At 27.9% G+C, this 26,538-nt stretch overlaps 8 protein-coding genes across 12 annotated transcripts; 4 read left to right on the top strand and 4 right to left on the bottom strand.

Annotated features, from left to right (window-relative positions):
* The first annotated feature begins 243 nt into the window (after window positions 1-243).
* Gp210 (nucleoporin 210) lies at window positions 244-7,789 on the top strand. Its single transcript, XM_015334890.2, has 15 exons — window positions 244-485; window positions 740-1,011; window positions 1,095-1,315; window positions 1,376-1,516; window positions 1,603-1,901; window positions 1,973-2,263; window positions 2,347-5,104; window positions 5,193-5,525; window positions 5,607-5,825; window positions 5,902-6,154; window positions 6,234-6,475; window positions 6,550-6,696; window positions 6,778-6,904; window positions 6,983-7,039; window positions 7,120-7,789. The coding sequence occupies exons 1-15, from the start codon at window positions 286-288 to the stop codon at window positions 7,305-7,307; spliced, it is 5,748 nt and encodes a 1,915-aa protein (XP_015190376.2). The 5' UTR covers window positions 244-285; the 3' UTR covers window positions 7,308-7,789.
* Window positions 7,790-8,277: 488 nt separating this feature from the next.
* Window positions 8,278-9,754, bottom strand: SsRbeta (signal sequence receptor beta). The gene is made up of 4 exons (XM_015335025.2): window positions 9,617-9,754; window positions 9,109-9,253; window positions 8,722-9,036; window positions 8,278-8,629 (listed from the first exon to the last, which is right to left on the bottom strand). Exons 2-4 carry the CDS (start codon window positions 9,250-9,252, stop codon window positions 8,513-8,515), a joined length of 576 nt encoding a protein of 191 aa, XP_015190511.1. The 5' UTR covers window position 9,253; window positions 9,617-9,754; the 3' UTR covers window positions 8,278-8,512.
* A 132-nt stretch (window positions 9,755-9,886) lies between these two features.
* Window positions 9,887-11,269, top strand: LOC107074016 (BLOC-1-related complex subunit 8 homolog). Its single transcript, XM_089171009.1, has 3 exons — window positions 9,887-10,030; window positions 10,273-10,396; window positions 10,474-11,269. The coding sequence occupies exons 2-3, from the start codon at window positions 10,342-10,344 to the stop codon at window positions 10,941-10,943; spliced, it is 525 nt and encodes a 174-aa protein (XP_089027135.1). The 5' UTR covers window positions 9,887-10,030; window positions 10,273-10,341; the 3' UTR covers window positions 10,944-11,269.
* A 213-nt stretch (window positions 11,270-11,482) lies between these two features.
* On the top strand, window positions 11,483-14,434 carry Abp1 (Actin binding protein 1). Its single transcript, XM_015334917.2, has 5 exons — window positions 11,483-11,923; window positions 12,189-12,357; window positions 12,457-12,689; window positions 12,754-12,931; window positions 13,018-14,434. Exons 1-5 carry the CDS (start codon window positions 11,841-11,843, stop codon window positions 13,780-13,782), a joined length of 1,428 nt encoding a protein of 475 aa, XP_015190403.1. The 5' UTR covers window positions 11,483-11,840; the 3' UTR covers window positions 13,783-14,434.
* A 111-nt stretch (window positions 14,435-14,545) lies between these two features.
* On the bottom strand, window positions 14,546-16,146 carry Clp (cleavage and polyadenylation specificity factor subunit 4). Of its 2 annotated transcripts, XM_015334923.2 has the most exons (5): window positions 15,931-16,146; window positions 15,507-15,710; window positions 15,239-15,428; window positions 14,780-15,123; window positions 14,546-14,693 (listed from the first exon to the last, which is right to left on the bottom strand). In XM_015334923.2, exons 1-5 carry the CDS (start codon window positions 16,031-16,033, stop codon window positions 14,689-14,691), a joined length of 846 nt encoding a protein of 281 aa, XP_015190409.1. In that variant the 5' UTR covers window positions 16,034-16,146; the 3' UTR covers window positions 14,546-14,688. The 2 variants fall into 2 exon arrangements, with proteins under 2 accessions (XP_015190409.1, XP_015190408.1); XM_015334922.2 differs by having other exon boundaries at window positions 14,546-15,123; window positions 15,931-16,145.
* A 481-nt stretch (window positions 16,147-16,627) lies between these two features.
* Sirt2 (NAD-dependent protein deacylase sirtuin-2) lies at window positions 16,628-19,602 on the bottom strand. 4 transcript variants are annotated; one of them, XM_089170985.1, is made up of 6 exons: window positions 19,463-19,602; window positions 17,814-18,062; window positions 17,369-17,725; window positions 17,100-17,295; window positions 16,834-17,026; window positions 16,628-16,758 (listed from the first exon to the last, which is right to left on the bottom strand). In XM_089170985.1, exons 1-6 carry the CDS (start codon window positions 19,599-19,601, stop codon window positions 16,684-16,686), a joined length of 1,209 nt encoding a protein of 402 aa, XP_089027111.1. In that variant the 5' UTR covers window position 19,602; the 3' UTR covers window positions 16,628-16,683. The 4 variants fall into 4 exon arrangements, with proteins under 4 accessions (XP_089027111.1, XP_015190405.1, XP_015190407.1 ...); XM_015334919.2 differs by lacking the exon at window positions 19,463-19,602 and adding an exon at window positions 18,682-19,052; XM_015334921.2 differs by lacking the exon at window positions 19,463-19,602 and adding an exon at window positions 18,853-19,052.
* A 230-nt stretch (window positions 19,603-19,832) lies between these two features.
* Window positions 19,833-23,400, top strand: Scamp (secretory carrier membrane protein). The gene is made up of 8 exons (XM_015334916.2): window positions 19,833-19,967; window positions 20,327-20,662; window positions 20,742-20,811; window positions 20,882-21,010; window positions 21,102-21,258; window positions 21,350-21,451; window positions 21,537-21,663; window positions 21,774-23,400. The coding sequence occupies exons 1-8, from the start codon at window positions 19,911-19,913 to the stop codon at window positions 21,948-21,950; spliced, it is 1,155 nt and encodes a 384-aa protein (XP_015190402.1). The 5' UTR covers window positions 19,833-19,910; the 3' UTR covers window positions 21,951-23,400.
* LOC107074023 (DNA helicase MCM9) lies at window positions 23,337-26,284 on the bottom strand. Its single transcript, XM_089171010.1, has 12 exons — window positions 26,043-26,284; window positions 25,829-25,970; window positions 25,597-25,758; window positions 25,398-25,521; window positions 25,209-25,317; window positions 24,907-25,123; window positions 24,754-24,829; window positions 24,508-24,665; window positions 24,048-24,427; window positions 23,762-23,968; window positions 23,539-23,690; window positions 23,337-23,444 (listed from the first exon to the last, which is right to left on the bottom strand). Exons 1-12 carry the CDS (start codon window positions 26,282-26,284, stop codon window positions 23,392-23,394), a joined length of 2,022 nt encoding a protein of 673 aa, XP_089027136.1. The 3' UTR covers window positions 23,337-23,391.
* Window positions 26,285-26,538: the final 254 nt, after the last annotated feature.

The raw sequence follows: 26,538 nt of genomic DNA, 5'->3' as shown, positions 1-26,538 counted from the left end.
CTTTTATCAATTTTTATTTATTTTACATTGACATATTTTTCTTCGATTTTTTAATTTGTTAATTTTTTTTAATCAATTATTTTATTGTTATAAGTAATGTTGACGAAAAATTATTTCTAAAAAAAAAATCATTAAAATACAAAGTGTGAATTTGACTTGGTAATACAATCGATTGTTCAACTTAACGATATTACGATATATCGATGTATTTTTTTGTATCGAATCGATCTATCGAATCTTTGTAATTATCTTAAATGCCGGGAAGTTTAGCTAAACTTCGATCACATGGAGGGAAAAAGAAACCGGGGTTTCATTTCAACGACAAATATGTTTTATAATGTATTATTTTTCTATATTTTTTTATTGTACGGAACGAACAATGTTACGACACATAGGTTAAATGTGCCGAGAGTTTTGTTACCTGTATTTAATGATTTTGCGGTTAATTTTACCCTCGAAGTAACCGATGGCGGCTGTTATCAATGGTGATTAAAATACTTTTGATTGACACATGATCGATCATTTTTAACACATTATTGAATAATTGATATTTTTTAAATATTTCAATATTTTTTTACTCTAACTTAATACAATAATTCTTTTCTTTTTTTGTTTGAAATTATCTATTACATAACCTAAAATTTATTACAAATTATACTGGATGAAGTATTAATGATATATTATTTTATAATTATTGAACATATGTGTGTGTTAATATAAATATAAAAAATATTTTTAGGTCAACTTCTCGTTTGGATATTATTCAACTTATTCCGATAAGTGAAAACTTTGACAAAAGTTGTTCGTCAAGTATTATGATTCAAACTATAACCAGAGAATCAACAAGGAGTACAGCTATTGTTTTGGCAGAAGATGTTAACACAGGACAATTGTTACGTTGTGATGTTATAATAGATGCAATATTTTCATTAAATCTTGTTACAACAACACGAGAGTTATACATTGAAGAAGCACCTGAAGCTTTTGAAGTACGAGCCTATGATGAACAAGGTATTATTTTACAATGTTTTAAAAATAATATATAATTGTTAATTAATCAATTAATAACAAATTAATATAAATATTTTTTATAGGAAATGAATTTACAACTTTGGCTGGAGTTGAATTTTTATGGAACATTGGTCATCTCGATAAACGCTCTCAATCCGATAATAAAATTCTTGGTGATGTTTTACGTTTCTTAACGTATCATGAATCGCAATATGAAACACCTCTAACAGTGGCGGAATTAGATGCAGTTGGTAAAAAAGGTCACATTGTACTTTTAGAAGGAATTCGTACTGGCACAGCTAAGGTAATTCATATTTAACCCCTTTGCCTTAGAACAACAAATAACGTACCTTTTTTTTCTTAGGTTTCTGTAAAATTACCTTATCTGGAATACAGACATGTACTGCCAATAGAAGTCGAATTAATTGTTATAGCTAATCTAATTATTATTCCTTCTGAAGTGACTATGATGCAATTTGATAGTTTCAAATATAAAATAATGCAGGTATTTAGAATAAATTCAAAATTAACTACTTGTTTTATCAATTAATAATAAATAATATTGTAATAAATTTTATTATATTTTTTTAGATTCAGCAAGGTCGTTTAGAAACAATCAATCTTCCTTTTAGTCAATATTACTTAGAAGCTGAAAATCCAGACATGTTAGATATTGATAATAACATAAGCAATGCATATGCACTTTCAATGGGCAGAACTAAAGTATTTTTACACGATAAAAATGTTAGAGATGAATATCCAGTTATTTTACCATCAGCTGTGGTCAATATAAATAGCGTAGCGTATATTTCTCTGGCAGTGTTACCTAACAGAAATTGGGGTTTGATCTTAGGACAAACGCATGAGATCGTTGTTGAGTTATATGACAAGTATGTTAAATCTATATATTAAAATGAATATTATAAAATTCATTTATATAATAAATTATTTAAACTTTTAGTAAAGATCACAAGTTTCATATCGGTGAAGGTGTAAAAGTATCTATTAAAGTGGATAAAAATTATTTTGATACCAAATTTGTATCACAAAATGGAACTTATATTGTTGGTGTTCCTATCACTTGTGGAACTATGTTAGTTAAAGCTACTTTATATGGAATAACGGATAAAAATGGAAAAGAAATTCGCTTACCTTCGCCACTTTCTGCGGAAGTCGAACTTGTGATACACACCCTTGTAACCGTACGTCCTCGTGTATTAGCCGTTCTATGGGATTCTAGAAGTAAATCAAGGTATGTTAAATTGTATTAAATATTTACATTTTTTTATTATAATAACAATATATTTATGTAATGAATTGAAATGTTATTTTTAGGTATGACATTGTTTTAAAAGCAAATGGTGGTGATGGTTCATATACATGGACAAGTAGACATTCATCCGTAGTAACAGTTTCTCAAAATGGAGGCATCAAAATTTTGGCTCCAGGTTCATCAGAAATAATAGTTGCAATGTCAAGAAATCAGTATAATAAAGATACAGCAAAGATACATGTATTACCACCATCAAAATTAAAAATTATTGAATACAGTATCGAAGCAGCTGTTGGCGAACCTATACACTTGCATATTGCATTATATGGAAAATTAACCAATGGATCGGATAGCAAAGAAATTCCATTTAATGATTGCAGAGATATCAATTTTGAAACGATTATTCCTGATGGTAATTTTGTACAGAATTCCAGCAAAGATGTACAACCTATTGGAATATCATGCACTGTAATTACAATAATAAGTTCGAGTGTTGGTATATCTCAAGTTACAGTAGCATATAATGTTAATGGAAAATATTTAACAGACAACATAACTGTATCGGCGTATGAACCATTAACAGCTGTACATCCTAAAAGTAAAGAAACCTTACTTGCGGTTGGATCTTCCAGAAAAATAGTATTCAAGGGTGGTCCTCAACCGTGGTCTGGTAAATCACAAAGTTATTCACGTAAAATGATAAGTTCTAATGAAAATATTGCTGAGGTAACAGAGCACATGCATTCGTTAAGTATATCCTACGATATATCTGTGTTTGAAGTACTTTGCAAAGCATTGGGAGAAGTAACATTAACATATACTGTGTCAAACGTTCCTCTCTTACCAAATTGTAAGACTACTTATGCAAAACAAACGACACAAGTTACTTGTGGAAAGCCAAGATACATTTATCTTCAACCAGAAGTGAAAGATAGTAATAGTTGTCCACTTAAAAAAAATCCTGACAAAATATTAGCTCACAGCGATAAGAGTCAAAAGTTTATTATAATGGTTAAAGACGAAGATGGCAAACAATTTGATAACATTACTAGTTTAAACATCGAATGGAATATAAAACCACCTGCTGCTGGTCACATGGAAATATCAACTGCTTCCATAGAAGAAACTTTGACAGATATGCAAGTAGTTTTGCCAAAGAGATATTATCAAAATGTTGTATTTACTAAACGTTTTGGAAAGTTTACCATATGTGCTATAATAACTGGATATCAAAAGCATGTACTTGGAAAATTACGAATAACACCTGAATGGCCTGCATTTCCTGTGCAAAATGATAAAGGCAATATTGAAACGCCTATAATAGAAAATTGCATAGAAATAACTTTGGTAAACGATACCATTCTTAATCCAAACAGATTAGTCATTTTAAATGATCCTAATGGAAAATATTACTTGGAAGTTACTCAAGGTTCTGGATATTACGAATTTATTTTAAGTTCCAATGATGTGGCTGATGTTCGTTACATGGAACCAACAAAAGTAATTAGCGTTAAGCCAAAAAAAGCAGGAATAGTTCATATATCGTTAAGAGATCTTTGTTTACCTTCGAAAGAAGCAGAAGCTGTTATCGAAGTACAACAGTTAGCTGTAATAGAGACAGAAGTTATCAATAAAATTGAAAAAGGCAAATGTGTAATTGCTGCACTCAAATTATTGGATACCAATGGAAATATAATTAAATTACCATCCTTAGATATATTAAATTTTAAACCTAAATTTGAAAACAAATATATCGAGATCAAACAATTATCTGTAAACGAACATGGTAATCCACCGTACGATCAAGTGCTATTTAAAGTTTATGGTCTTGACGAAGGTGAAACTCAATTAATATTTGTCAGTGAAGCAAATGAATTAATAATCCAAAGTGAACCAGTTTCCATTCAAGTTTTTCTTCCTTTAAAAATACATCCAAAAAATTTAACAATATTAATTGGAACAATCTATCAAATTCAAGCAATTGGTGGTCCAACCAACGCCGAAATTGAATTTTCAACAAAGAATAATGAAATCTTAAGTATTGATCATAATGGAGTTTTTGAAGGTAAATCAAATGGACAAACTAAAATTATAGCAAGAGCAATTGGTCTTAATGCTAAAGGAAATAAAATCATTTATTCTGAAGATTCTACTACCATTCACGTATTGTATCTCGAAGGTGTTAAAATTGTAACACCTATAACTCGCGTCAAAATAGGAGGTACTTTTCCACTTTGGGCATTTGGTATTCCAGAATATTTAACACCACTTATAATAGGATCTATGCAATTGCCATTATCTTTTTCGTGGTCTTCTAGCGATTCTAACTTATTAAGTTTACATAATATGTACGAAGGTACAGGAATAAATATTCGCTATCAAAATGAAGTATCAATAAGAGCAAAAGCTGTTGATGCTGGTTCAGTCACCGTTTATTTAAATGTCACCGTACCATCTAGCAAATTAAGTGGTCTTAGAAACGAAGTGACGTATACTACATCTGTAAAAATCGAAATTTTTGAAGAATTACGTTTAATTTATCCTCCTTTACCAAGTGGTTCATCAGTAATATTAATGGCTCCAAATTCAATGTTAAAATTACAAACTAATTGGGATAAACATGGATCTGTTATGTATCACATTATATCAAGTACACAACAAAATAATTCTAAGGATCCTAATGCTTTAAATTTATTATCCAAAAGTGTTACTATTCATAATGGAGTTATCAAGTCAGGTGATCAATTTGGAAGAACTATTATTTCTATTACAAACGTAGAAATGTATAATGTCAAACAGATATTAACCATTGTTGTTGATGTAAGTTAATATGCAATATTTTATATTATAATACACATATGATGCAATATGATTCTAATATGTAATACATGATAAATTTTGACTATAGGTTAAACCAATTCATTACATGATGCTTTCTCTACATTCAAAATTACGTATAAGAAGTGGAGAAGAATTGAATATGTTACCTAAAGGAATGGAATTGGATTATATTGTAGAATATTACGACAATGTTGGTATGAAATTTCATGCTGCTGAAACAAATATAAAGACAACTTTAAATCGCGTTGATTTAGCAACATTTATAATTAATCCTGGAAATTTGATAACTACTAAATTTATTGAAAATGGAGAATTAGTTGTTAAAGTTTTTAATGATAAATATCAAGGAATGTTTGACTATGTATATATGAGACTAGGTGATATAGTTTTTCCAACAAAGGTATATTATACTTATAAAACTTCTATTTTTTTAATCATATAAATTATTCATTATTTTAATCAATATTATATTATTTTATAGACTACTTTGACTGTAGGCGATATCGTATGTTTCTCTATGCCACTTCTTTCATCTGATGGTGATCCAGGTTATTGGCAATCCACTGCACCGGAAATATTGCTTATTGATCCGATAACTGGAATAGCTAGAGCACGAAACGTTGGACACGCTGTTGTGAAGCATAGTCTTGCCACTCAAATGCAGGGCGAGATAGAAGTAACTGTTCAAGCGATATCTAAGGTATATTTTGAATTTATATTTTTAATAATATATAATGCTTAAAAAAATATATTTCATATATTTATAATTCCTATAGGTATCTATAGTACCGATACGAAGTAGAAATGTAACTGGTTTTGAAACATTTAGTGTACCACTTGTACTTAAAAGTAAAGATGAACAGATTAAAGAAAATAACGTGTTGTCAAGAGGTTTAGGAGGATGTAGAACTTCTTCTTCATTCACGCTTACTACTTTTCCATACACATGCAATATACAACTCATACCAAGTAACTCGATAGGTGTAAAAGATATGTTTCTCGTGAAACCACGATTTAGCATTGCGACTGGTTAGTATAAAATATATATTAAATATCGTACAAGATGGTATATGAAATATTTGAACAAAAATATTGTTTATACTTGTAGGTTTCTATTACTGTGATATAATACCAATGGATTCACCAAATGTTCCTCTCAGTACATTAGAAACTCGTATTCAAATTAGTGCACGAAGTCGTGATTTTGAAGCTACTCCTTTAGAACTAACATATCTTCCACCTATATTCATTAGTACAAAAGAAATATTGTTTGTCAATCCACAATCTCAAACAGTACCCGTTGCCACGCTAGAAATCTTTGGATTGCAATCAGTATTGGAACATGTTACTGTAAGTTATACTATTTTTTTTTTCTTAATATTTAGATTATATTAAATATACAAATATTTGTAATTATTTTGAAGATCGAAGTACCCGATGGAATAACCGTAAGTGGTCGATTGGTATTCAAATCTTGGACTCAATATCGTCTTCGTTTAATGAATAATCAAGAAGATATTCAAGGACAAAAAATAATCGTATCGAATGAACTAACGAAACAAAATATTTCTGTAAGTAAATAGACAAAAAAATCTAAATTAATAATTTCATGATACTTCTACTTTACTTTAACATTTCTATTTATTTTGTAGCTTTTCATTCGTATTTCGAAGTACGATCATTTTATGCCCTTCTCGGGTATTCAATGGGTTGATTATATATATTTCCATCGATACACATTTGGAACATTCGCTGTAATAGTGATAACTTGTTTCTACAGTAAGATCAATTCTTATTTTTATGAATTTATATAATATATATATATGAGAAATTAATATACTTTGTTCTTATTTTTAGTATGGAAAAATAGAGTGACAAACGTTGATTTAACGATCAAGAATAGATCCGTATTTGGTAAGTGTTGCTTTTAAAAAATCTAACATAAGTAAATAATAGATTGGAAAGAAAATGAAAATACTATTTTTCACTTACAGCCGATAAATGCCCACCGACAGTAAGAAAAACCAGCACACCATATTCTCCTACTATGAACACATCGAACATGTCTAGTCCTCATAGTCCAACTTCACCATTAAGACCATTTTCAGCATTTGAACCGGTATATGGCGATCCTCGTGGTCTATTCACACCATTGTCTAGACGAAACAGATCTTTAAATTGAATTGTTAGTTAAAGAAATATAAAGTGGGTGGTCACTAAAGACCATGTTCATTACCCACACTTAATTGATCATCAGAAGAAGAAAAAAAAATATTAAATAATTCTACAAATGTTAAACACAGCATCGTTGCTTCTTGTGTTTGTTTTGTAAGGTGAGGGTTATTTGAATGTAATAATTTTTTGAAGAAAGTGTTCACGGTTTGCATTGTTCATTAACCGATCATTTACTGTACGTGTTGAAAGCTACTATTACTGCTACTACTACTATTATTACTATTATTATTATTATAATTAATTAATATATGTAAAAGTTCGTATACAAAAAAAAATTTGCATACCAATATGCATAATGTACATTTTGTAATATAGTTTTACACTATAAAATTTTGTATAACAACCAAGACTGTATAAAACGCATCAGTAATACAATTAATATAAATTGTATTATTGTTGTTTGTACTAAATAGAAATTGTTGTTGATGAGTGGTCTGTGCTTCCTAGTCGAACATTCACACATCTATGAACACAAGAGTAAAACTCTATGGCATTTATTTGTTTTCTGTTTAAAATAGAAATAATCACCATGTTTTGTATTGTTTTACTATTTATATAATATGTAAATCTTTCATGTACTTATATATTACATGATGTTTATTAGAAAAATTGAAAAAAAAAACACTTTATTTTATTACTCAATTTTTTTCAATAACATATATTATGTATGAAAAAAAAAAATATAGAAAAAATAAAAAATTGTTTTGAAAAATAATAATTCAAATTTGTTTAATTTTTTGGATGTATAGAATTTACTATCTAATGAAAGTTGTACCTATATCGAACAAATTAAATTATAAAATAATATATGATCGCGTTTAACATAATTTTCTTATTATATTTAACAAAAAAATGAATAAAAATAATTTCTTAAAATATATTCAACTCTTGAATAAATCTCAAATAATTGGTATGAGTTGTTTTCGTTTTTTTTTTTTTTACAAATATATAAATGCATTAATCATTTAGTAAAAAATTTTTGGCAATATTTATAAATAATATATCTATTATTATATATAAAATATATATGTATGCCAGAAGATGGTACGGTTGGATCTCTTGACGACGATATTGCAAGAAAATCTTCTTCTTACAAATGACCTAAATTTTATTTTTATAATTTAATATTTGTACAAAACCCCAGACACACACTTAATGTTTCTTAGTAGTTTTCAACAATTTCTCGTATTTATTTTTACTGGAGAACCACAAAGCAAATGGAATAGCTAATGATGGTAAAGTCATTATAGCGAATCCAGCCCAATCAATCTGAAAATAATTGATACGACAAAGAAATAACATTATTTTTCTTTTAAAACAATATTTTGTTTATAAGAAACAAGAAAAGAGGTATTATTTACCACGTGAGAGGAAAATTGTTTGTCATAATCTCTAAATGAAACGATGAGTCCTTCACCAGGTTCACTGCTTACTGCTACTTGAAGTCTAGACGCATCTTCCTTACGTCGATACAAAACTTCAGCAGATGTAAAGTTGAAATATCCAAATTTACGTGGTCTTACAACCACTGTGTGACTCACATTTGTATAAGGTGGTACTCTATCTATTCTAGCATTAAGTTCTCCACTTACATGAGTAAAGTGATCAGGATGGAAAGAATTGTCAGTTATTTCGACTTCCAATGCAGCTGCATTACCAATGTTGAAAACTGTGTACTGTTGAAATAATAGGTTAATTAAAGACAAATCTTTTCATATAAAATAAATGACTGTGTTATGATTATTTACCTTTACTATAATATCCATATTTTCTACAAGATATTTGTTAAGAATTTGTTTAGATACTAAAAGTCTGGCAGCTTCTTCTTCTTCCTCTCCGTATACACTTATGCATAATGCAGCAAAAGCTGCGAATACAATTTGCCACTTCATTCTACAAAAAAAATATAATAATGTAAATAGATATTTTATAGGTATATTATAAGTACATATTTTTGACATTTACATTAATTACATATTATTGTTATAAACAAAATTTTAAAGACAAATATATAAAAATGATTGTTATAAAAATTCTATTAACATTGATCAAAGTTTGGTTATTATTTCATATTGAAACATAAAATATTTGGAAAGTTTATTGTTACATTGACTTTTATGTAAGAAAATGACAACAATTGATGAAATAAATTGTTTAATTAAATATCAATGTTATTTTATTTGAAATATGTAAATTATTAATTGAATTTTTTATATAGAAAATATTGTTATTAAATTAAATAAAATTCACACATACCTTATTTGACCGCTTCACTCGTGTCAATTTCTATACTATCAAAGTACACGCGTTTGAAGAGACATTTGGCAAGTGCCAACAGCGCCCCGTTTACTGCCACGTTTCTATCAAGAAAATGTCTTCCTTGTACACGAATTACTTCCGGTTAATGATATCGAAAATGGCGCCGAAAACGAATCCGCTTTAACTGTCATCATAAAACAGCTGATTTACACGTTGACTTATATTTGTTTACTTTATGCCTCATTTTTATATACATCAAATAATATCGAAATAAATATTTCTTTATAGGTTAAAATAGAATATTTAAACAAGTTATTACGTTATTATTGAATAATAACAATTTTTTGATAAAAAAAATGACAGCTAAGGTGTATCAACCTGATCAAGAATTAGAAACTAAAGTGAAGTAAGGTTAGAAAATATTTCTTATTTTTTTAATTGTAATATTTGAAAAGAAAAAACAAAACAAATGTTTGTCTCTTTTATTTGTTCAGAAAATGACTTGTACACGAATTACTTCCGATTAATGATATCGAAAGTGGCGCCGAAAACGAATCATAAAACAGCTGATTTAAACGTTGACTTATATTTGTTTACTTTATGTCTCATTTTTATATACATCAAATAATATCGAAATAAATATTTCTTTATAGGTTAAAATAGAATATTTAAACAAGTTATTACGTTATTATTGAATAATAACAATTTCTTGATATAAAAAAATGACAGCAAAGGTGTATCAACCTGATCAAGAGTTAGAAACTAAAGTGAAGAAAGGTTAGAAAATATTTCAAAACAAATGTTTGTCTTTTTTATTTGTTCAGAAAATGATTATATATATATTATTTTTTTAGCAACGGAAAGAATATCTGAGAATATGCACATAGTAGCAAACGAGCCATCGTTGGCATTTTATCGGCTTCAAGAGCACGTTAGAAAAGCTTTACCACCGATGGTGGAAAAACGAGTTGAAGTATTGGCTCTTCAGCAACAACTTTTAGGTAGATGTTATGACGTGGAGTATGGTGTTAGTGCGATCAAAGGAATGCACAGTGCTGGAAAAAGTTTTGAAAATACTTTGGAATTTATTAAAAATGCTATATTTTTCAAGCAACAATTGAAATATGAAGAACAACGTAGACATAAAAAGGATGGAAATAGAGATTCTGTTTACAAAAGACTTTCAGCACATATTCCTACGTTGGATCATTTACCAGATGAGATATCTGATGTTGTTAGAGAAACTGCAAATAGAGTAGAATCTATGATGAATCATGCTAGACATTCTGGAGAATTGCAAAGAACTAATACTGTTCATAATTAAAATGAAAACAAGATTTGTTTGTTTATTCTATATTCGTTTAGAATTATAATGTTTTTTTTTTCATATAATTTTATTTTCTATAATTCTATTTACAATTTGTTTCTAGTATTTAAATTAAAAATATAATATTTAATGATCTAATTGTTAAATAAAAATGAAATAACGCGAATATCATTTGATATTGCTGTATATAGAGTTGTTTGCAAAAATGTTCATACATTGTATTTAATATATTAATAATGTTATTAATGTTATAAATTCTGTAATGAATATTTCTTTATGTTAACACGCATCATATATTTAAAATAAATTTACTTAATATAGTACATATTCTTTTCTTTTTTTTTTTTCATGAAAATAATTATTACCACAACTCATTTTTTTTTAAATTGCAGTTAAAAAAAAAAAAAGGTTTATTTTTTAAATTCTGAATAAAAATAAAAAAATAAGTAAAATTGTATGATTGAATTTAATGGCTTATCCACATGTATCGTCACGTGACTCACTCATAAAGTGTCGGAAATTGAATACAGTCGTTCGTGCTTAAAAGAATAGCCCCCTGAAGTTTTAGTTCTAACCGCAAATCTGGAGACGTCATAATATATAAAAAAAAATATATATATATATTTAAAATATAATTATTTTAGAATAAGACATTAAAACATTGCTAGATTATGAAATGGATTATTTGATTGAAAAAATAATGAACCTTAACGTTATAAGAATATTATCGTTCCATAGTTGGTAACAAAAGGGCGTTGACACGCAATCAGAAAAGTGAACCTAGAGATACACGTGAAGATGCGTCTTTGACCATCTTTTATTGTACCTCAGTGGTTGCACTGTTAAAACATTCGTTAGATCATTTGACTTATTTTATATGAATTCATAACAAACATGTCAATTAATTTAAATAAAAACAAAGATACGTTGGTGGCTGCTTGGCACGATGTAGTCGATGATAAGTCGCCTATTAATTGGTAGGATTTTTGAATTTTTTATCCTTCATTAATACTTTACTTTTATCATAATTAAAGTATCATTAATTTACATACAAATTTATCTATTAATGTTAATAATATCATTCATTATTTAAATACTCTTTATTCTGTGATACTATTCTATATATATATATATATGTATTAGGTATAGTTACTGTCACTACTAGTCAGAACACAATCATAATGATTATTTATCTATCCTAAATTGTTCATGATCTTTTTATGCAATTATGTGTTTTTGCAGGGCTGTATTTGGATATGAAGGACAGACAAATAATTTGAAAGTTGTCGGTACAGGGAATGGTGGATTAGAAGAAATGATTGATCGTTTAAGTAGTAGTCACATTATGTATGCCTTTTGTCGTGTTATTGATACTAAAACAAGTCTACCTAAATGTCTACTCATTAATTGGGTGAGATACTTTATTAGAATGAAATAATTTTCATTGATATATTCACATCATATGAGTGATATGTAAATATGTTGTTTATCTTTTTTTTTTTTTTTTTAGCAAGGAGAAGGTGCACCTATTGTTAGAAAAGGAACATGTGCAAATCATATTAGAGATGTAGAAAAATTATTAAAAGGTGCTCACATTACAATTACCGCTCGTTCCGAAGATGATGTTGAAGTTGATGCTATTATGGAGAAATTAGCTAGAGCTACCGCTTCTGCATATAAATTTAATGAACCACGTAGTGAAAATGATGCACATATGGGTCCAATTGGCACAACATATAAACGGTATGTTTTTATTGTTTATTTTTCTCATTAGTTGAATATGATTGAAAATTGATTTATTCTATAGAGTAATACCGGAACAAGAAATAAATGCAACGGAGAGAGATCAATTTTGGCAAAGAGAAGAAATAGAGGAAAAGAAAAGACTGGAACATGAAAGAATTCGAAATGAACAAGAACGTCTTAGATTGGAGAAAGAAATTAGAATGAGAGAAGAGAAGGAAAGTCAACTTAGAGAACAAAAGGTTTGTTAATGAAATTTTGTTGTCTTTTAACTGTTGATTTTTGAATCTCTCGTTAACATTTACAATGTTTATTGCAATATTATCAGGTATCTGCTAAGGAGAGTTCAATAGCAAGACAAAAATTAGCAGAACAACGTGCAGAGGAAGCTAATAATTTACGTAATCGTATAGCAGCTAGTCAACAATATAGTGAAGATAATGATGATGATCATAAATCTAGAAGCGAAGAATTAAGAAGACAAAGGAGCAAAGAAGCACAGCAATTAATAGCTCAAAGAACGATTAATGCTAGAGCTGTTTTTGAACAAAATTCGGCAGCTGGTCAGATGAAATTTTCACAAGTTCAACAACATTCTTCGCAAAAGACTGGTGGTCATGTAGAAGCTGTTAAAAAGGCTATAGAAGAAAGTCAGCAAAAGGAACACGTAGATGTTAAAACTGAAGAAGCAACACCTGTTGAAGTAAAAAAGGTTAATGATATGGAAGTATTAGTGAATTCTGGTACAGAAGCGGTAACAAATACTGTCTCAGTCCATGATTCCAAAATATCTTCACACGAACAAGAGACTGAGCAACCTATTACAAATAAAGAAGAAATGACAGATAACGAATTATATAATCAGATTGATGGTTCTTATTTATATTTTGATCCCAATAATGAGGGTATGAAAGCAAGAGCTTTGTACGATTATCAAGCTGCGGATGATACAGAAATTACTTTTGATCCTGGTGATATAATCACTCACATAGATGCCATAGATGAAGGTTGGTGGCAAGGATTGGGTCCTGATGGAACATACGGATTATTTCCAGCTAATTATGTAGAAGTTATTGATTACAATGCAACATGATAAAAAAATATATTTTGGATGATGAAAAGAAAAAAAAAGCCACACATCAGCAGAAATATTCGAAAGTTTTTTCTCTTCTTTATGACGTGGAGAGATATTTGACAAGAATTTTAAATATTAGCAAGTATTTAAAGATATTGGAAGTTACATTAAGATTTACAGTGATACAATTTAGGTGAAATGTTTGCAATATTAATTGACTGTTTAGTATTAAATTATGCATTTTATAGTTTTAGAAAAAAGAAAAAAAAGAAAAAGAAAAAACAAACACGAGCACATTTTTAGCGTTTGTAATATGATTATTTAAAATTAGATTTTATAGTATTAGACAAGATATATATAAACAAAAAATATTTCAATAACACATTCATTGGGAAGATTTCGAAACTATTAAATGAATCACATTGCTCATTAGTTTCCATTAAAAAAAAAAAGCAAAGAAAAAAAAGTCTTCCCAAGTATTATTACATTATAAAAATAAAGAAACTGAACTTAGGTAAATATATCTTTTTATAACATTCTATATCAGAACTGATATAATAGTCACAATGTGTTTAGTAAAGATTACTTAACTATGCCCTGTTATAATAGTATTATATTTAAACTTACACGCCATACTTTATCAATAAAGATTGAAACTTTGAAATAGCAATTTCATCATATTTGTACATATATATATGTTTATATATATATATGATAATATCCATGTCCTTGGTCCTAGTAATTTTATGCACAAAATTGCTTTTATTATTAACATACAATGTACAATATCATCTTCAGTTTTATTCTTCGGTATGTGTAAGAAATAAAATGATTAAAGATTACGAGACATAATAATAATGGCATTACATCTATTTTACAATAATGCAGGATGCTTAAATTTCGACAGGGGGGTGATAAGTAATCTTAATCTGGGAAAAAGAAATCGATAATAATAATAATTATTAACATAAATAAAATATATACAATTATCTGCGATAATTTTGATTTTGATTACCACTTGTGTTATTAGTCCCACTAGCGTGACTCAAGAATGCCAAATGTCCTTTAGGGCATTTATTTGCATAATGACCCTTTTGACCACACTTATAACAAGTAACTTCTTCCAATGGTTTTTGAGGACCTCTTTGGGGTGGACCATTGTGCATATTAATGTGATGATGCGGATTGTGTGAATTACCTTCCATCTCTTGTCTCACTTGTGCTTCTCTTACATCGGGTGGCATTTTATTACAATAAATTGCTTTGTGACCACCCTCACCGCAAAAGTGACAAGTTATCATGACTTTTTTTCCTTCTTTCGGTTGCATATCTTGCACTGCTGGTAATTCAAATCTTGGGCTAAAAATAATGATTAAGTTATTATAATCTGCTTATATGTATCTTCTATAATGTAAAATATATGTTTTACAATTATAATTATTTCTATTATTATTATTATTATTTATCGACTTACTGCATAAATTTACAATTTGGACCTTCGGGACAACATCCTGCAAGATAGGCCATACAAAGAACGCGTCTCACATGTCGATGTCTGCACAGTGGACCATGTCTGCAAAATCCACGGTCGTACCATGGACAATCACGAACTTTAGTTTCTGGATCGATGTGTAGAAATGGACACTCCTTATTGTGACATGCATCTGAAGAATTATTCAATGATCAATTTTAAACTTCTATATTATGAAAATATCAAATGTTAAACATACAAAAATACTCACTAAATCTGGAGTAGAAATAACATTCTGGCATTTTGGTCATATCATATTCATGTAAAAATTCACACTGATCACCCTTTTTACATAAACCTCTTAACCAATGCTTACATACTATAGTACGATCACCCCTTACATGTCTGTAGGGACAGGAGGCACCTTTTAAACACGTGCCTCTTGGATAAAATTGACATACCGCTGCTATTGATTCTACAAATTTATTTGTTACATTTAGAAATTAACATGACAGAAAAATGAATAAACAAATGATATTATAACCTAAATCAAAAAGGTAAAACTAATTGACGATATTTTTGATTATTATAATTTATAATTTCTATTTCTAATTAATATTAATTACATTTTATGAACAATAATAACCATAAAAACATAACCTGTAATAAGAGGTTACAATAGTTAAATTACTTACTATCCATTCCTGTAAACGGTAAGGATAATGCTCCATATTGTTCATCAAGGGCAATTTCAATATCGAATTTCATATTATCTACACTTGCTACAATAAATTCCATTTTAAAACGATTATTTCTATAATTACACTAACTGTAATAATATAAATATAAATATTATGTACACATAAGATATTATGTTTTATAAAACATAGTTTGACGCATGCGCGACTTCAGCGACACGTACGAACAAAACATCAACTAAAAGTGTAACACAGGTAAACCTTCCTCCCCACTATGCATCGAGTATCGGTGTATACGCGCAAGTGCGTGACAGTCTAAAGGTGAATTCCAAACAGGACAGTGCACCGAACATATATTCCGTGTTTTTAAACATCAATAGACATTTCTTTCAACTAAATTAACAATTATTTCAATATTCTAATACACTTTTTTTACAATACAGGACAATGTAACCATCGAACTCATCACTGCGCAGGTGTGATAAAATAATTACATTAGAATGCAAAAAATACTAACTAATGTGTCGTTGCGCACATGCACATTCTAAAAAACAATGTTTTTATATTAGAATGCAATAAAACTTGTTAAAAATGACGTCCTTATTTATTGTTGGTATAAATGCTGTTTAAGACATTTTTATGTGGACGTAAAGAAGAACAGGCTTAAACATATTAAGATAATAATATTTGATAATAAATTTGAAAGACTGAGTTTATTTTTCCCATAATGCGCATATTTATACAATATTTTTATGAATTATTAACAATTGATCTTTCTGCATCTAGACGTTCATGTTCTCGTTTTATCAATTCTTTCAATTCCTCCTAAAAAAATAATTCAAATTAATTTGTATATTGTTTTGTGTATACATTTATATAAATAAGTTAAAAATTACATACACCCCAACCAAGTTTATCAGCTAGTAACTGACAACCTGTATCACATTCACCTAACCAAGCAACATCTCGTCCGGAATTGGAATTTTTCGAGTCAAACATTAAACCTTGATTTAAACCTAAAAATCTGGATAAACGATCCTGCATACCAACTTTTTCTTTATTTATAAGAAGACGAGGACAGGAAGGCCTTACTCTAAAAACAATTCAAAAGAAAGCAATAATTAATAAGATTAATTATGATATATATTTTAAAGTAAATAAAATACCTGTCAACTAGAAAGGCAAAAGGTTGTACAACCAAACTTGATCCCATGATAATTAAAAGATCAGCAAGTGAAAAATCTCTTTCAGAGAAATGATGAAAACGTTCAGGTAACATTTCACCAAAAAATACAACGTCAGGTTTTACTACACCTTTTTCACATTGTTCACATTTTGGTATTACACTTTCCAATATTTTATCTATTAATTAATATAAAGTTTATCCATTATATTATTTGTTTAATACTTATATAATAAATATAAGATATATTACCTTTCATCCATTCAAGTGTATATGGTGCTTTACATTTAATACAATGACCAGTATGAAATGTTCCATGAGCTTCTATTAATTTGTTCGTCGGTAAACCTGCAATTCTTTCTAATGTATCAATATTTTGCGTATAATGACGCAATAATAAACCTTTTTCGTGTAAAAGACGAATAAAATAATGACATGGTGTTGGTTTAAATCCTTCTGGTAACAATTGTTTTGCAAGGGTAAAAAATGGTTCTGGATTCTTCATAAAATAATCTATTTCAAAAACTGCTTGTGGATATGGTAAATTATATTTTTCTAAATTATGATAAAGTCCGCTTGAGGGTGAACGAAAATCTGGAATTCCTGCAGCTAAAAATAAACGATTTATATTATTTTTAAGAACACTCGATACGATTCAAAAAAAGAAAAATAATAATAATAATAAAAATGAACTTACACGTGGAAATACCAGCTCCAGCCATTGTAATAATTTTACAATTTGGATTCTCTTTTATGTAATCTACAATACCATCTATTGTTAATTCTTTAAGAACTGAAGTTGACTCTTGTTCACTATCCGAGTCATAAAGCTTTAATTTTTGAAGTAAATATTTGCGTATTTTTTCCATTCCTGAATCTTCTGACTCCGCTTGTGATTCGGAAATTTCTGAAGATGGACCAGGCTTTTCTTCATTCGGATTATTGTCTAATAAATACATAATTATTATGTATATGTTCAATATATAAAAATATATTGTACTCGTTTATTAAATACGTACAATAGTTCTTCGTTTAATATCTATTTGGTTTTATTAATATGTATAAAATAAAAATCACTTGAAGTAAAGGAACACTTGTTTCAAATAAATTATATCAAATAAGCAGTTAGAATTAACAGAACAATAATATATATATATATTCAATTGAATTTTAATTTAATAAAAGAATGTCTACTTCTATTTGCTTATTGTATATATATGTCATATATTATATATAGATACAGTTCTATATATTCTATAATGTATTTGTAAACAAAAATTCATTACTATTAATAAGAAAATAAATGAGAACAAAAAAAATGATACAGAAACTTTAAAAATTATTGCTTACCATTTATTTTATTAAATTATATATTATATAATATTTCCATATATATATGTATATGTATATATATTCATATATATATATATATATATACATATATAAATGATATTAATTAATTAAATTTAAAATGTAAATAATGACGTAAATGAAAAAAAAACAAGGATGTATGAAGTTATAATTTTCAATGAACGTTTAAACATTGAAACTACTTTAAAAGTTACCTTTTTCTTGTCCGTCATTATGATTTTCCATATTGATAAATTAAAAAAAAAAAAACAAAGAATTGCCAAAAAAATATAGTTTCTGTATAGTGTCTTTCTCTATTAGAGAAACAATTGAGCAAGAAGGGAGATGAAAAACTTCACAAATATATTTTGCTTAAACATACACACCATTTAATGATTACAATTAACGTGTAATTAAAATATTCAACAAATAATAGAATATTTATGAAGACTATATATACTTCTGACGTTTTTTTGTTATTGTTTGTAAATATTATTTGGTTATTTATAGACAAAAATGGAGTTAAGTTGTTGCGCATAAAATAAAATATGAAACCGCGCAGAAAAAAATTAAAACTATGGAGAAGTAGAGGTAAGGAGTACAATCTTTGTATATGAAAAAGTGTCCGTCGAAATGCATTCAATTAGGGTGGCGCCACAGTACGTAGAGGAATTTACGTCCACTTGGATAACTTGGTAATGGTATAACTTATGTATACGATACCAGCTACCTTAACCTCTACTAGCAGACTAATGCGCATGCACCGCTCAGCGTAAGTTAGAGAGAGACAACATCAACCTCCCATGTTCTATCTCTTTTTATTTCGCTGACAGATTTTATGCTGGCTTGTCTGCTCTATGTGTAGTATCTCTATGGATGTTACTCCTTACCTCTACCCTCCAAGAAATTAAACTATGCAGTAGAAGTACTGCCAACTGATACATAATTAAGAACTAAAAAAAAGGTTAGAACGAGAGTAGTTATATATGGTCTTACCTATTAATCTGTTTTTCAAATTTTGCTGTCTAAATATATTGATTTTGGTAATTTCAATGTTTAATAAACGAATGAAGGATAATATATTAAAATGTGAATTTTGAAAATGTCGAAATCGAATATAATAATTGCCAATCATATCTGATTGCAAGCTAACTTCACTAGTTCAGAACGGTTAAAGGGAAGTCACGAGAAAGCTATTATTGGCTGTCTGTTCACTGTCTTTTTTCATTCTTCATTTTCTGCATTGCGAATATACAAGTTAAACACATTAATAAATGTAGGGATTATTGCAGTAGAAAATTTGACATGACGTGTGTAACCGCAAAGAAATGGATTGTGAAGTCTAGTCTTTCCTAAGAGATAAGATTATATCCGCATTATTAGTTCATTGTATAGTTCTAAATTGTTCGATAAAGTTAACTTTATTAAGTACACGATCTCAAAAATGTCTGGTTTTGATGAGAATCCATTTGGAGAACCTACTATTCATGATCCTTTTTCGGTAAGTACATAGAATTCCATTCCTGTCATATCAATTGTAAGAATTAATGTATGTTCAATAGAAATACTTAGAACAAAATAATATTCGTTTGAAATATTTAATCATATTTTGATTTGTTACATTGACAATTTATTCTCTGATGTAAATTTATTAAATTAAGTTATGTTATTATCTAATTTATTTTCTTAAACAGACATTAAATATTTACATGTGCACAAGTGTCTGTCTTACCGTACGGTGCAATATTTATCTATTTTATTTCATAATTATTATGTATATATTAATGTTAGATATTACATTTAAATTGATCAATGTTCTATGAAAAATAATTGGTGCTAATATCATATGTATATTTGTAGGATCCAGCAATAAAAAGGGCAGTTGCTTCAACACCTGTTAGTAAAGGCCTTGAAGATTACAATCCTTTCTCTGAGCAAACAGTAACGCAAGGAACTGCACAAGTCAGAGGTGCATCAAATCCTCCTATTTATGGGGGAATAGGTGCAACACAGCAACCAGCAACACTTCAACCTTCAACCTTTCAATCAACCTTTCGAGCAGAAACTCCACCACCTCCATACTCGCGTATTTCACAGCAAACAGTGAAAATACCGCCTACTGTACAGGAAACAGTGCATACTCCACAGCAAACAGGGAAAGGAGTGCTTGGAAGTACATCACCACCTTCTACAGAGGTAAATAAACGTTTGACACCATTTCCAATGGGTGTCATAATACATAAATAATTTTAAATGAATATATATATATCTATAGCAACAAAGAAGTGGTGAAGAATGGAATGCAAGGAGAGAAGAAGAGACGAGAAATAATACTTCATATTTTCGTAAGTATCTTTCAAATTCTTAGTACTTTTTTAAAGATCATTATTTAAATTATAATTTGTGATATTTTAGTAAGGCGAAATAATTGGCCACCATTACCTAAAAGATGCTGTTTTCAACCATGCTTTTATCAAGAGATTGATGTAGAGATTCAGATTGAATTTCAAAAAATAGTGAGACAATTGTATTATTTATGGATGTGTAAGTACATTTAATATGCTTTTTTTTTTTAAATGCAAGAGGAAAACATTAAAAATATATTTATGTGTATACAAATTTTGTAATTTTTCAGTTCATGGTTTAATATTGTTTTTGAATGTGATTGGTGGATTTGCCTTGATGTTTCATAGTAAGGATGTAACAACATTTGGTCTTAGTATCTTGTATCTTATTCTGTTTACACCATTTTCATTTCTGTGCTGGTTTAGACCTGCATATAGAGCTTTTAAGTAAGTTATTTACAAAATGTCAATAAAAATATGAAAGTATATTTTTTTGTTAACAATATATTGATTAATTATATAATTTTTGTGTGTGTAGGAATGATAGCTCTTTCAACTTTATGGTATTCTTCTTTGTCTTCTTCTTTCAATTAATTGTTACAAGTATACAAGCTATCGGTATACCTGGATCAGGCACTTGGTAATAAATATTTATATATATATATGTATGAAAAATATTATTTTACTTAGCTGTGATTTTGAATGTTTATTATTTTTTTTTTCAGTGGATTAATAACAGCTATTACTGCATTTAATTCATCTGCAGCAGGCATTTTTGTTGGAATTTTATTACTTCTCATTGCTTTTTGTTTTATCATAGCAGCTGGTGGTGATCTTCTCTTACTTACCAAGGTATATTTAATTATATTTATCGTTAATTAAATTAATCGATGTATACCTTTTGTTTAAACATATTTCACACGTGTATGATTTCATAAATCATATTATGAGAATTGTTACAGATTCATAGAATTTATCGGTCATCGGATGCAAGTGTATCGAAGGCGCAACAAGAATTTGCTACAACTTTTTTGCGTAATGAACATGTCCAAAATGCTGCAAGTAATGTAGCATCTACTGCTGTTCGTGCACAAATGAGTAATGCTGCTGCTGCTGCTACTGCTCAGCCACGTTATTAAGGACATCTTAAATTAACTAAATCATCATTTGGATAGTAATTTATTATCCTGCCTTCATATCATATTTGAAAATTCATAAATCTTTTAAGTTTGTTTGCATGTTATTATTCTGTTATTATTTCATTGAATTCATATTAGTATTCATTGTATTACAGAAGTATATATATATTCTTATAAAGAAATTAATATAATATGTGAAATTATGTTTATTTCACATTAACTGTATATGTATTTTATTAAAAAAAAGTGAACTATATATATATATACACAATTTCTGCAGAAAAAAATAATGAATAATTATAAAAGACAAAAAAACAATGACAAATTTTCCTAATCAAAATACGCTTTTTTTAATATCAATATTTTTATTCGACTGCTTTTTAATCGTAAGTTAGATTATTTGTTATATGTATTATTATTAGATTTTATATATATATATATGGAAGATTCATTTATATAGTTATATATTGATGTATGTTTTTACTGATTGATTTTTTAGAAAGTTTTTTTTTTTAAATCAAAATGTGTTGTTAGTGAGTCAAGTATTTATAGTTTGATTATTTTTTTTTGAATTTTCGTAGATGTTATATGATTATCTTTTATGTCTGAAAGTGTACACATTTCATTTGTATCTTACTATATAGGATAATGAAATGTAGTTTTATCTCTTATTGAAGTTTTATTTAAATTTTCATATTACATAGAATTTATTAATGCTTGTATTTTTAAAGAAAAATACTTGTCATTTCTTTTGAAATTGATCAAATTTTCATAAATCTTTAGTAGGAATGACATAACGTGTGTTGTCAAAGATAAAAGTGTAAAAAATTGAAGAAACAAACTTCTTATAATTTTTGCAATTTATCGACAATTAATATATATATATATATATATTACATAAATAAGTAATCTAATTAAGATAACAATTAATCTCTACGACAAATTTGCGTGATACAAAAAAATTAATAGTTACAATATTTTCTTATATAGAATAGTCGTTTTAAACAAAAATTGTTACTATTCGTTTTATTTATAATTATATTATACATCGATATATTAAGATTTATTGTTTATTATAAAAAAAAAAATATTATTAATTATATTAATGTTTTTTTCTTTTTTTTTTTTTAAGAAAATTCAATGGAAAATATTCTGCAGCTATTAATAACAAATTAAAACTCCAAAGGTCCATGTATAAAACTATTATGTTTGCTAATATATAGGTACTGAGAATAATATTAAAAAAAAGAAAACCACTTATGCATAAAAAGTAGATAATGGAATATTTAATTGCTAAACTAAATAATAATATATACTTATAATTCTGCCTTGGACTATTGTATTTTATTATAACACTTCAAATATGGAAGATATTAATTAATCAAATAACCATGGAAATGTATATAATTCGTGTTAGAAAATACATTATACGTATGATACATTATAGAAATGATTCAAGCGTTTCCAAATTAAGAATTCTTAATATCTCCTTTCCTGTAATTGTTCATAAAATATTGTAATATTTGCAACTATCTCAAATTAATTTCTATTATTATGATTATATGATATTACAATATATTCAATTTACCTCTGCAATGATATGTGTGTTTTGGATTTGTAGGAAAAGGACATCCAATTCCCATATCACTTATAAGAGTACCAGTTAAGTCTGATGCAATTATAGCATCCATTAGTTGTACTTCTGATCGAAACATTAGTCTTGCATGGCCTTCAGCTAATCTACGAAATGAATATTTTGTAATATTTAAATGACTGTATAATTTTTCTTTTTTTGCTAAATTATATATTACCTGACCAAGCTATCTAAAAGTCGTACAGTTGTTCGTTCTGATCTTCTACTTGGATTAGATCTGTGATAAAGATAAGTTGCACTGATAACTTTTTCTGCTTCTATTGTAAGACTTGGTTTCAAAGTATGTATATGTGTGAAATACTCGCGTAAACTTTGCTCCGACCATAATCCTGATCTTACAGAATCCATCTGTTGCTTTGTATCTCTGAAATATTTTATATTTTTTTTATAGTTATATTTATTTTCTTTTAAAGTAAAGTTATTACTTTACATCATTTTATTACGGTTGAGCTTCTGTATCGTTAAATTCATAAGCTGTTCTTAAAATATGATCAGATGCCATTTTATCCCATTCTTGATTTTTATTATCCTTGAGTAGAAGAATTAAATCGAATCGTGATAAAAGAGGATTTCCCAAACGTGTTTTCCATTCTTCACCATCTATAAATGTGCCTCCATCTGGATTAATAGCAGCAATAACTGTACATCGAGAATTTAAAGTACTCACTAAACCTGCTTTGGCAATTGATATTGTTTGTTGTTCCATAGCTTCATGCACACATGCTCTGTCATGAGAACTCATTGTATTAAATTCATCAATACAACAAACACCACCATCTGCTAATACCAAAGCACCACCTTCTAAATGCCAACCATCTGTATCCTAAATAATTTCAACATATGTATTTATTATTTTATAATATAACTGTCAAATCTATGGGTTGATTAAAAATAAAAACCAACTTTGACAGCAGCAGCTGTAAGGCCAGCTGCAGTTGTACCAATACCAGTTGTATGAACAGATATTGTTGATAATTTGGAAGCAATACGAAGTAATTGAGATTTGCCGGTTCCAGGATCACCGATCATAAGAAGATGTGGCTCACCTCTGACACGTGTACCTGTACATTTTTTTTATAAAATTGATTATACTTTACTTGAAATCATTTATACTTATTTAATTTATATTTATATGTTACATAAAATCACCTGAATCATTTACTTTTGATACACCACCAGATAATACAACAGCTAATGCTAATTTTATTGTATACATTCCATAGAGCTGTGGAAAGAGAACAATAGACAATTGTATACTATTTTAACAAATCATAAATTTTGCAGAATTTATTTTATATATACTTGAGGACAAATTGATGCAAGTATATTATCTCTTCCAGTCAAAGGATCGTTCTCATATTGTTGCCAATAACCTTTAAAAATATCTTGCATTTCTTGATTGGAAAATGTAATGTCAGATACTTTACGACGTATTGAAATACTATTTGCTATCATCAACGTTGTTGCTTCTGCTGGTCGTCCAACTGTCAAAGTTCCCCATTTACGTATAATTACTCCACTTCACATATAGAAAATACATGATATCAGACTATATTATAATATTAATTATTATATTGATACGGATTATAAATCAGATAAAATACCTTATTTCTAAACTATCTCCTGGTCTGCATTTATCGACTAAATCATCCAGTAAAATAACTTGTAATCCTACCATACAAGACTTCTTCGCATCCTTTTGATTGTGTTCCTATTGAATAAAATATATAAAATTAAAATATATAAAATATAATAATTATATATTAACTTTTATATTAATTATAGACTTTCTTGAATTTTAATTTCCTGGTAATCGGAGCAATCATCAGGTTCTAGATCTGTTAAAGTTTCTATCTTCTTTACACGACACGCTTGACATTCTTTAAGATTTTGAAACATATGTCGTTCCCATTCAAACTAAAAAAGAAAACATTCTTTTTTCGATGTAATACAATGTAATAGAAATTATATGAAATTTGTCGAAAAACCTACCTTGATTACAGAGACATGTTTACACTTTTTACACTTGTATCGTTTTTTCAATTTTATAACAGAAGGTTGAGACGTTCTAACTGTAATTCCACTCGTAGTAACTAATTCACCAATTTGTGCATCTTGTACTTTAATAGGAATAGCAGTAATTCTAATATGAATCTAAACATATGAATATAATGTGGATAGAATATAAAATATTTTAAATGTAAAATATTTAAATATTAATTACCAATCTTTTTACAACTTGATGCGGTTTGGATATTTTTTCTTGAGCCTTAATAGCTGCTTCATCGCATAATGGTAAATAATACCTAGGACGAAGTAGAATCTTTTGTGCATTCTCAGGATCAGCTTCGAATAAAGATACAAAGCTACAAAAATATTTAAAACATTTTCAAAATGAATCAATAATGATATATATTTAATTATAAATAAGTGTTTACTTCACATAAATTGAATAATGCACATATTCCTCCGTTGCATTTAATATTTGTTCTAGACGGGATGATTGATGGTTTATTAAATAATCTTCCAACATTGCAAAAATATACCAATAAACGTAAAAAAATGAACGACAATTTTTTTTTATTTCATAAATATAGTCATATTTACATTGTATGAGAAACTTAATACACGTGTTTGTAATTTTGCCGAGAGTGATAGCAGCGCCTCGATCGAATTTCATTCAATTTTTACTTTATTTAAAAAAAAAACAACCAATTTTCATATTAAATCGTTATAATATAATGTTTTGTTAGTAGAAGTATTTAAATATACAATTAATTAATATTTTCTAAATTAATTTCAAAAGTCATTTATTTATTCACCATATTACGCGAATAAAATTTCAAAAAGACCGCGCTTCATGAACTTACTGCGCATGTGCAAGAATTTCCTTTTTTCATTTGTTTAATTTGAAATGTAGTTCTTCAACGATTG

The sequence above is a fragment of the Polistes dominula genome, unplaced genomic scaffold (assembly GCF_049000335.1).
Source record: "Polistes dominula isolate Pdom_NZ unplaced genomic scaffold, Pdom_raw_medaka contig_31, whole genome shotgun sequence".
Classification (NCBI taxonomy): domain Eukaryota; kingdom Metazoa; phylum Arthropoda; class Insecta; order Hymenoptera; family Vespidae; genus Polistes; species Polistes dominula.
Note: the sequence above shows the minus strand (reverse complement) of the source record. Positions and strands in the feature narration are given on the sequence as shown.

What these genes read in the sequence shown, in the direction of transcription:
- Sirt2 (XM_089170985.1), bottom strand. Translation starts at nt 19,601, where the DNA reads ATGATTGGCAATTATTATATTCGATTTCGACATTTTCAAAATTCACAT. An exon ending in TTTGCCTTTCTAGTTGACAG is followed by an intron (nt 17,027 to 17,099) that starts GTATTTTATTTA and finishes AATTGTTTTTAG; the next exon opens with AGTAAGGCCTTCCTGTCCTC. An exon ending in CTGATAAACTTGGTTGGGGT is followed by an intron (nt 16,759 to 16,833) that starts GTATGTAATTTT and finishes TTATTTTTTTAG; the next exon opens with GAGGAATTGAAAGAATTGAT.
- Clp (XM_015334922.2), bottom strand. Translation starts at nt 16,033, where the DNA reads ATGGAATTTATTGTAGCAAGTGTAGATAATATGAAATTCGATATTGAA. An exon ending in ACCGTTTACAGGAATGGATA is followed by an intron (nt 15,711 to 15,930) that starts GTAAGTAATTTA and finishes ATAAATTTGTAG; the next exon opens with AATCAATAGCAGCGGTATGT. An exon ending in CCAAATTGTAAATTTATGCA is followed by an intron (nt 15,124 to 15,238) that starts GTAAGTCGATAA and finishes CATTATTTTTAG; the next exon opens with CCCAAGATTTGAATTACCAG.
- Abp1 (XM_015334917.2), top strand. Translation starts at nt 11,841, where the DNA reads ATGTCAATTAATTTAAATAAAAACAAAGATACGTTGGTGGCTGCTTGG. An exon ending in AATGTCTACTCATTAATTGG is followed by an intron (nt 12,358 to 12,456) that starts GTGAGATACTTT and finishes TTTTTTTTTTAG; the next exon opens with CAAGGAGAAGGTGCACCTAT. An exon ending in GTCAACTTAGAGAACAAAAG is followed by an intron (nt 12,932 to 13,017) that starts GTTTGTTAATGA and finishes CAATATTATCAG; the next exon opens with GTATCTGCTAAGGAGAGTTC.
- Gp210 (XM_015334890.2), top strand. Translation starts at nt 286, where the DNA reads ATGGAGGGAAAAAGAAACCGGGGTTTCATTTCAACGACAAATATGTTT. An exon ending in TCAAATATAAAATAATGCAG is followed by an intron (nt 1,517 to 1,602) that starts GTATTTAGAATA and finishes ATATTTTTTTAG; the next exon opens with ATTCAGCAAGGTCGTTTAGA. An exon ending in TAACGAAACAAAATATTTCT is followed by an intron (nt 6,697 to 6,777) that starts GTAAGTAAATAG and finishes TTTATTTTGTAG; the next exon opens with CTTTTCATTCGTATTTCGAA.
- SsRbeta (XM_015335025.2), bottom strand. Translation starts at nt 9,252, where the DNA reads ATGAAGTGGCAAATTGTATTCGCAGCTTTTGCTGCATTATGCATAAGT. An exon ending in ATATGGATATTATAGTAAAG is followed by an intron (nt 9,037 to 9,108) that starts GTAAATAATCAT and finishes TTATTTCAACAG; the next exon opens with TACACAGTTTTCAACATTGG. An exon ending in AACAATTTTCCTCTCACGTG is followed by an intron (nt 8,630 to 8,721) that starts GTAAATAATACC and finishes AATTATTTTCAG; the next exon opens with ATTGATTGGGCTGGATTCGC.
- LOC107074023 (XM_089171010.1), bottom strand. Translation starts at nt 26,284, where the DNA reads ATGAAATTCGATCGAGGCGCTGCTATCACTCTCGGCAAAATTACAAAC. An exon ending in TTACAGCTGCTGCTGTCAAA is followed by an intron (nt 24,428 to 24,507) that starts GTTGGTTTTTAT and finishes GAAATTATTTAG; the next exon opens with GATACAGATGGTTGGCATTT. An exon ending in ACACACATATCATTGCAGAG is followed by an intron (nt 23,445 to 23,538) that starts GTAAATTGAATA and finishes GAACAATTACAG; the next exon opens with GAAAGGAGATATTAAGAATT.
- Scamp (XM_015334916.2), top strand. Translation starts at nt 19,911, where the DNA reads ATGTCTGGTTTTGATGAGAATCCATTTGGAGAACCTACTATTCATGAT. An exon ending in ATTGTATTATTTATGGATGT is followed by an intron (nt 21,011 to 21,101) that starts GTAAGTACATTT and finishes GTAATTTTTCAG; the next exon opens with TTCATGGTTTAATATTGTTT. An exon ending in ATACCTGGATCAGGCACTTG is followed by an intron (nt 21,452 to 21,536) that starts GTAATAAATATT and finishes TTTTTTTTTCAG; the next exon opens with TGGATTAATAACAGCTATTA.
- LOC107074016 (XM_089171009.1), top strand. Translation starts at nt 10,342, where the DNA reads ATGACAGCAAAGGTGTATCAACCTGATCAAGAGTTAGAAACTAAAGTG. An exon ending in AGAAACTAAAGTGAAGAAAG is followed by an intron (nt 10,397 to 10,473) that starts GTTAGAAAATAT and finishes TTATTTTTTTAG; the next exon opens with CAACGGAAAGAATATCTGAG.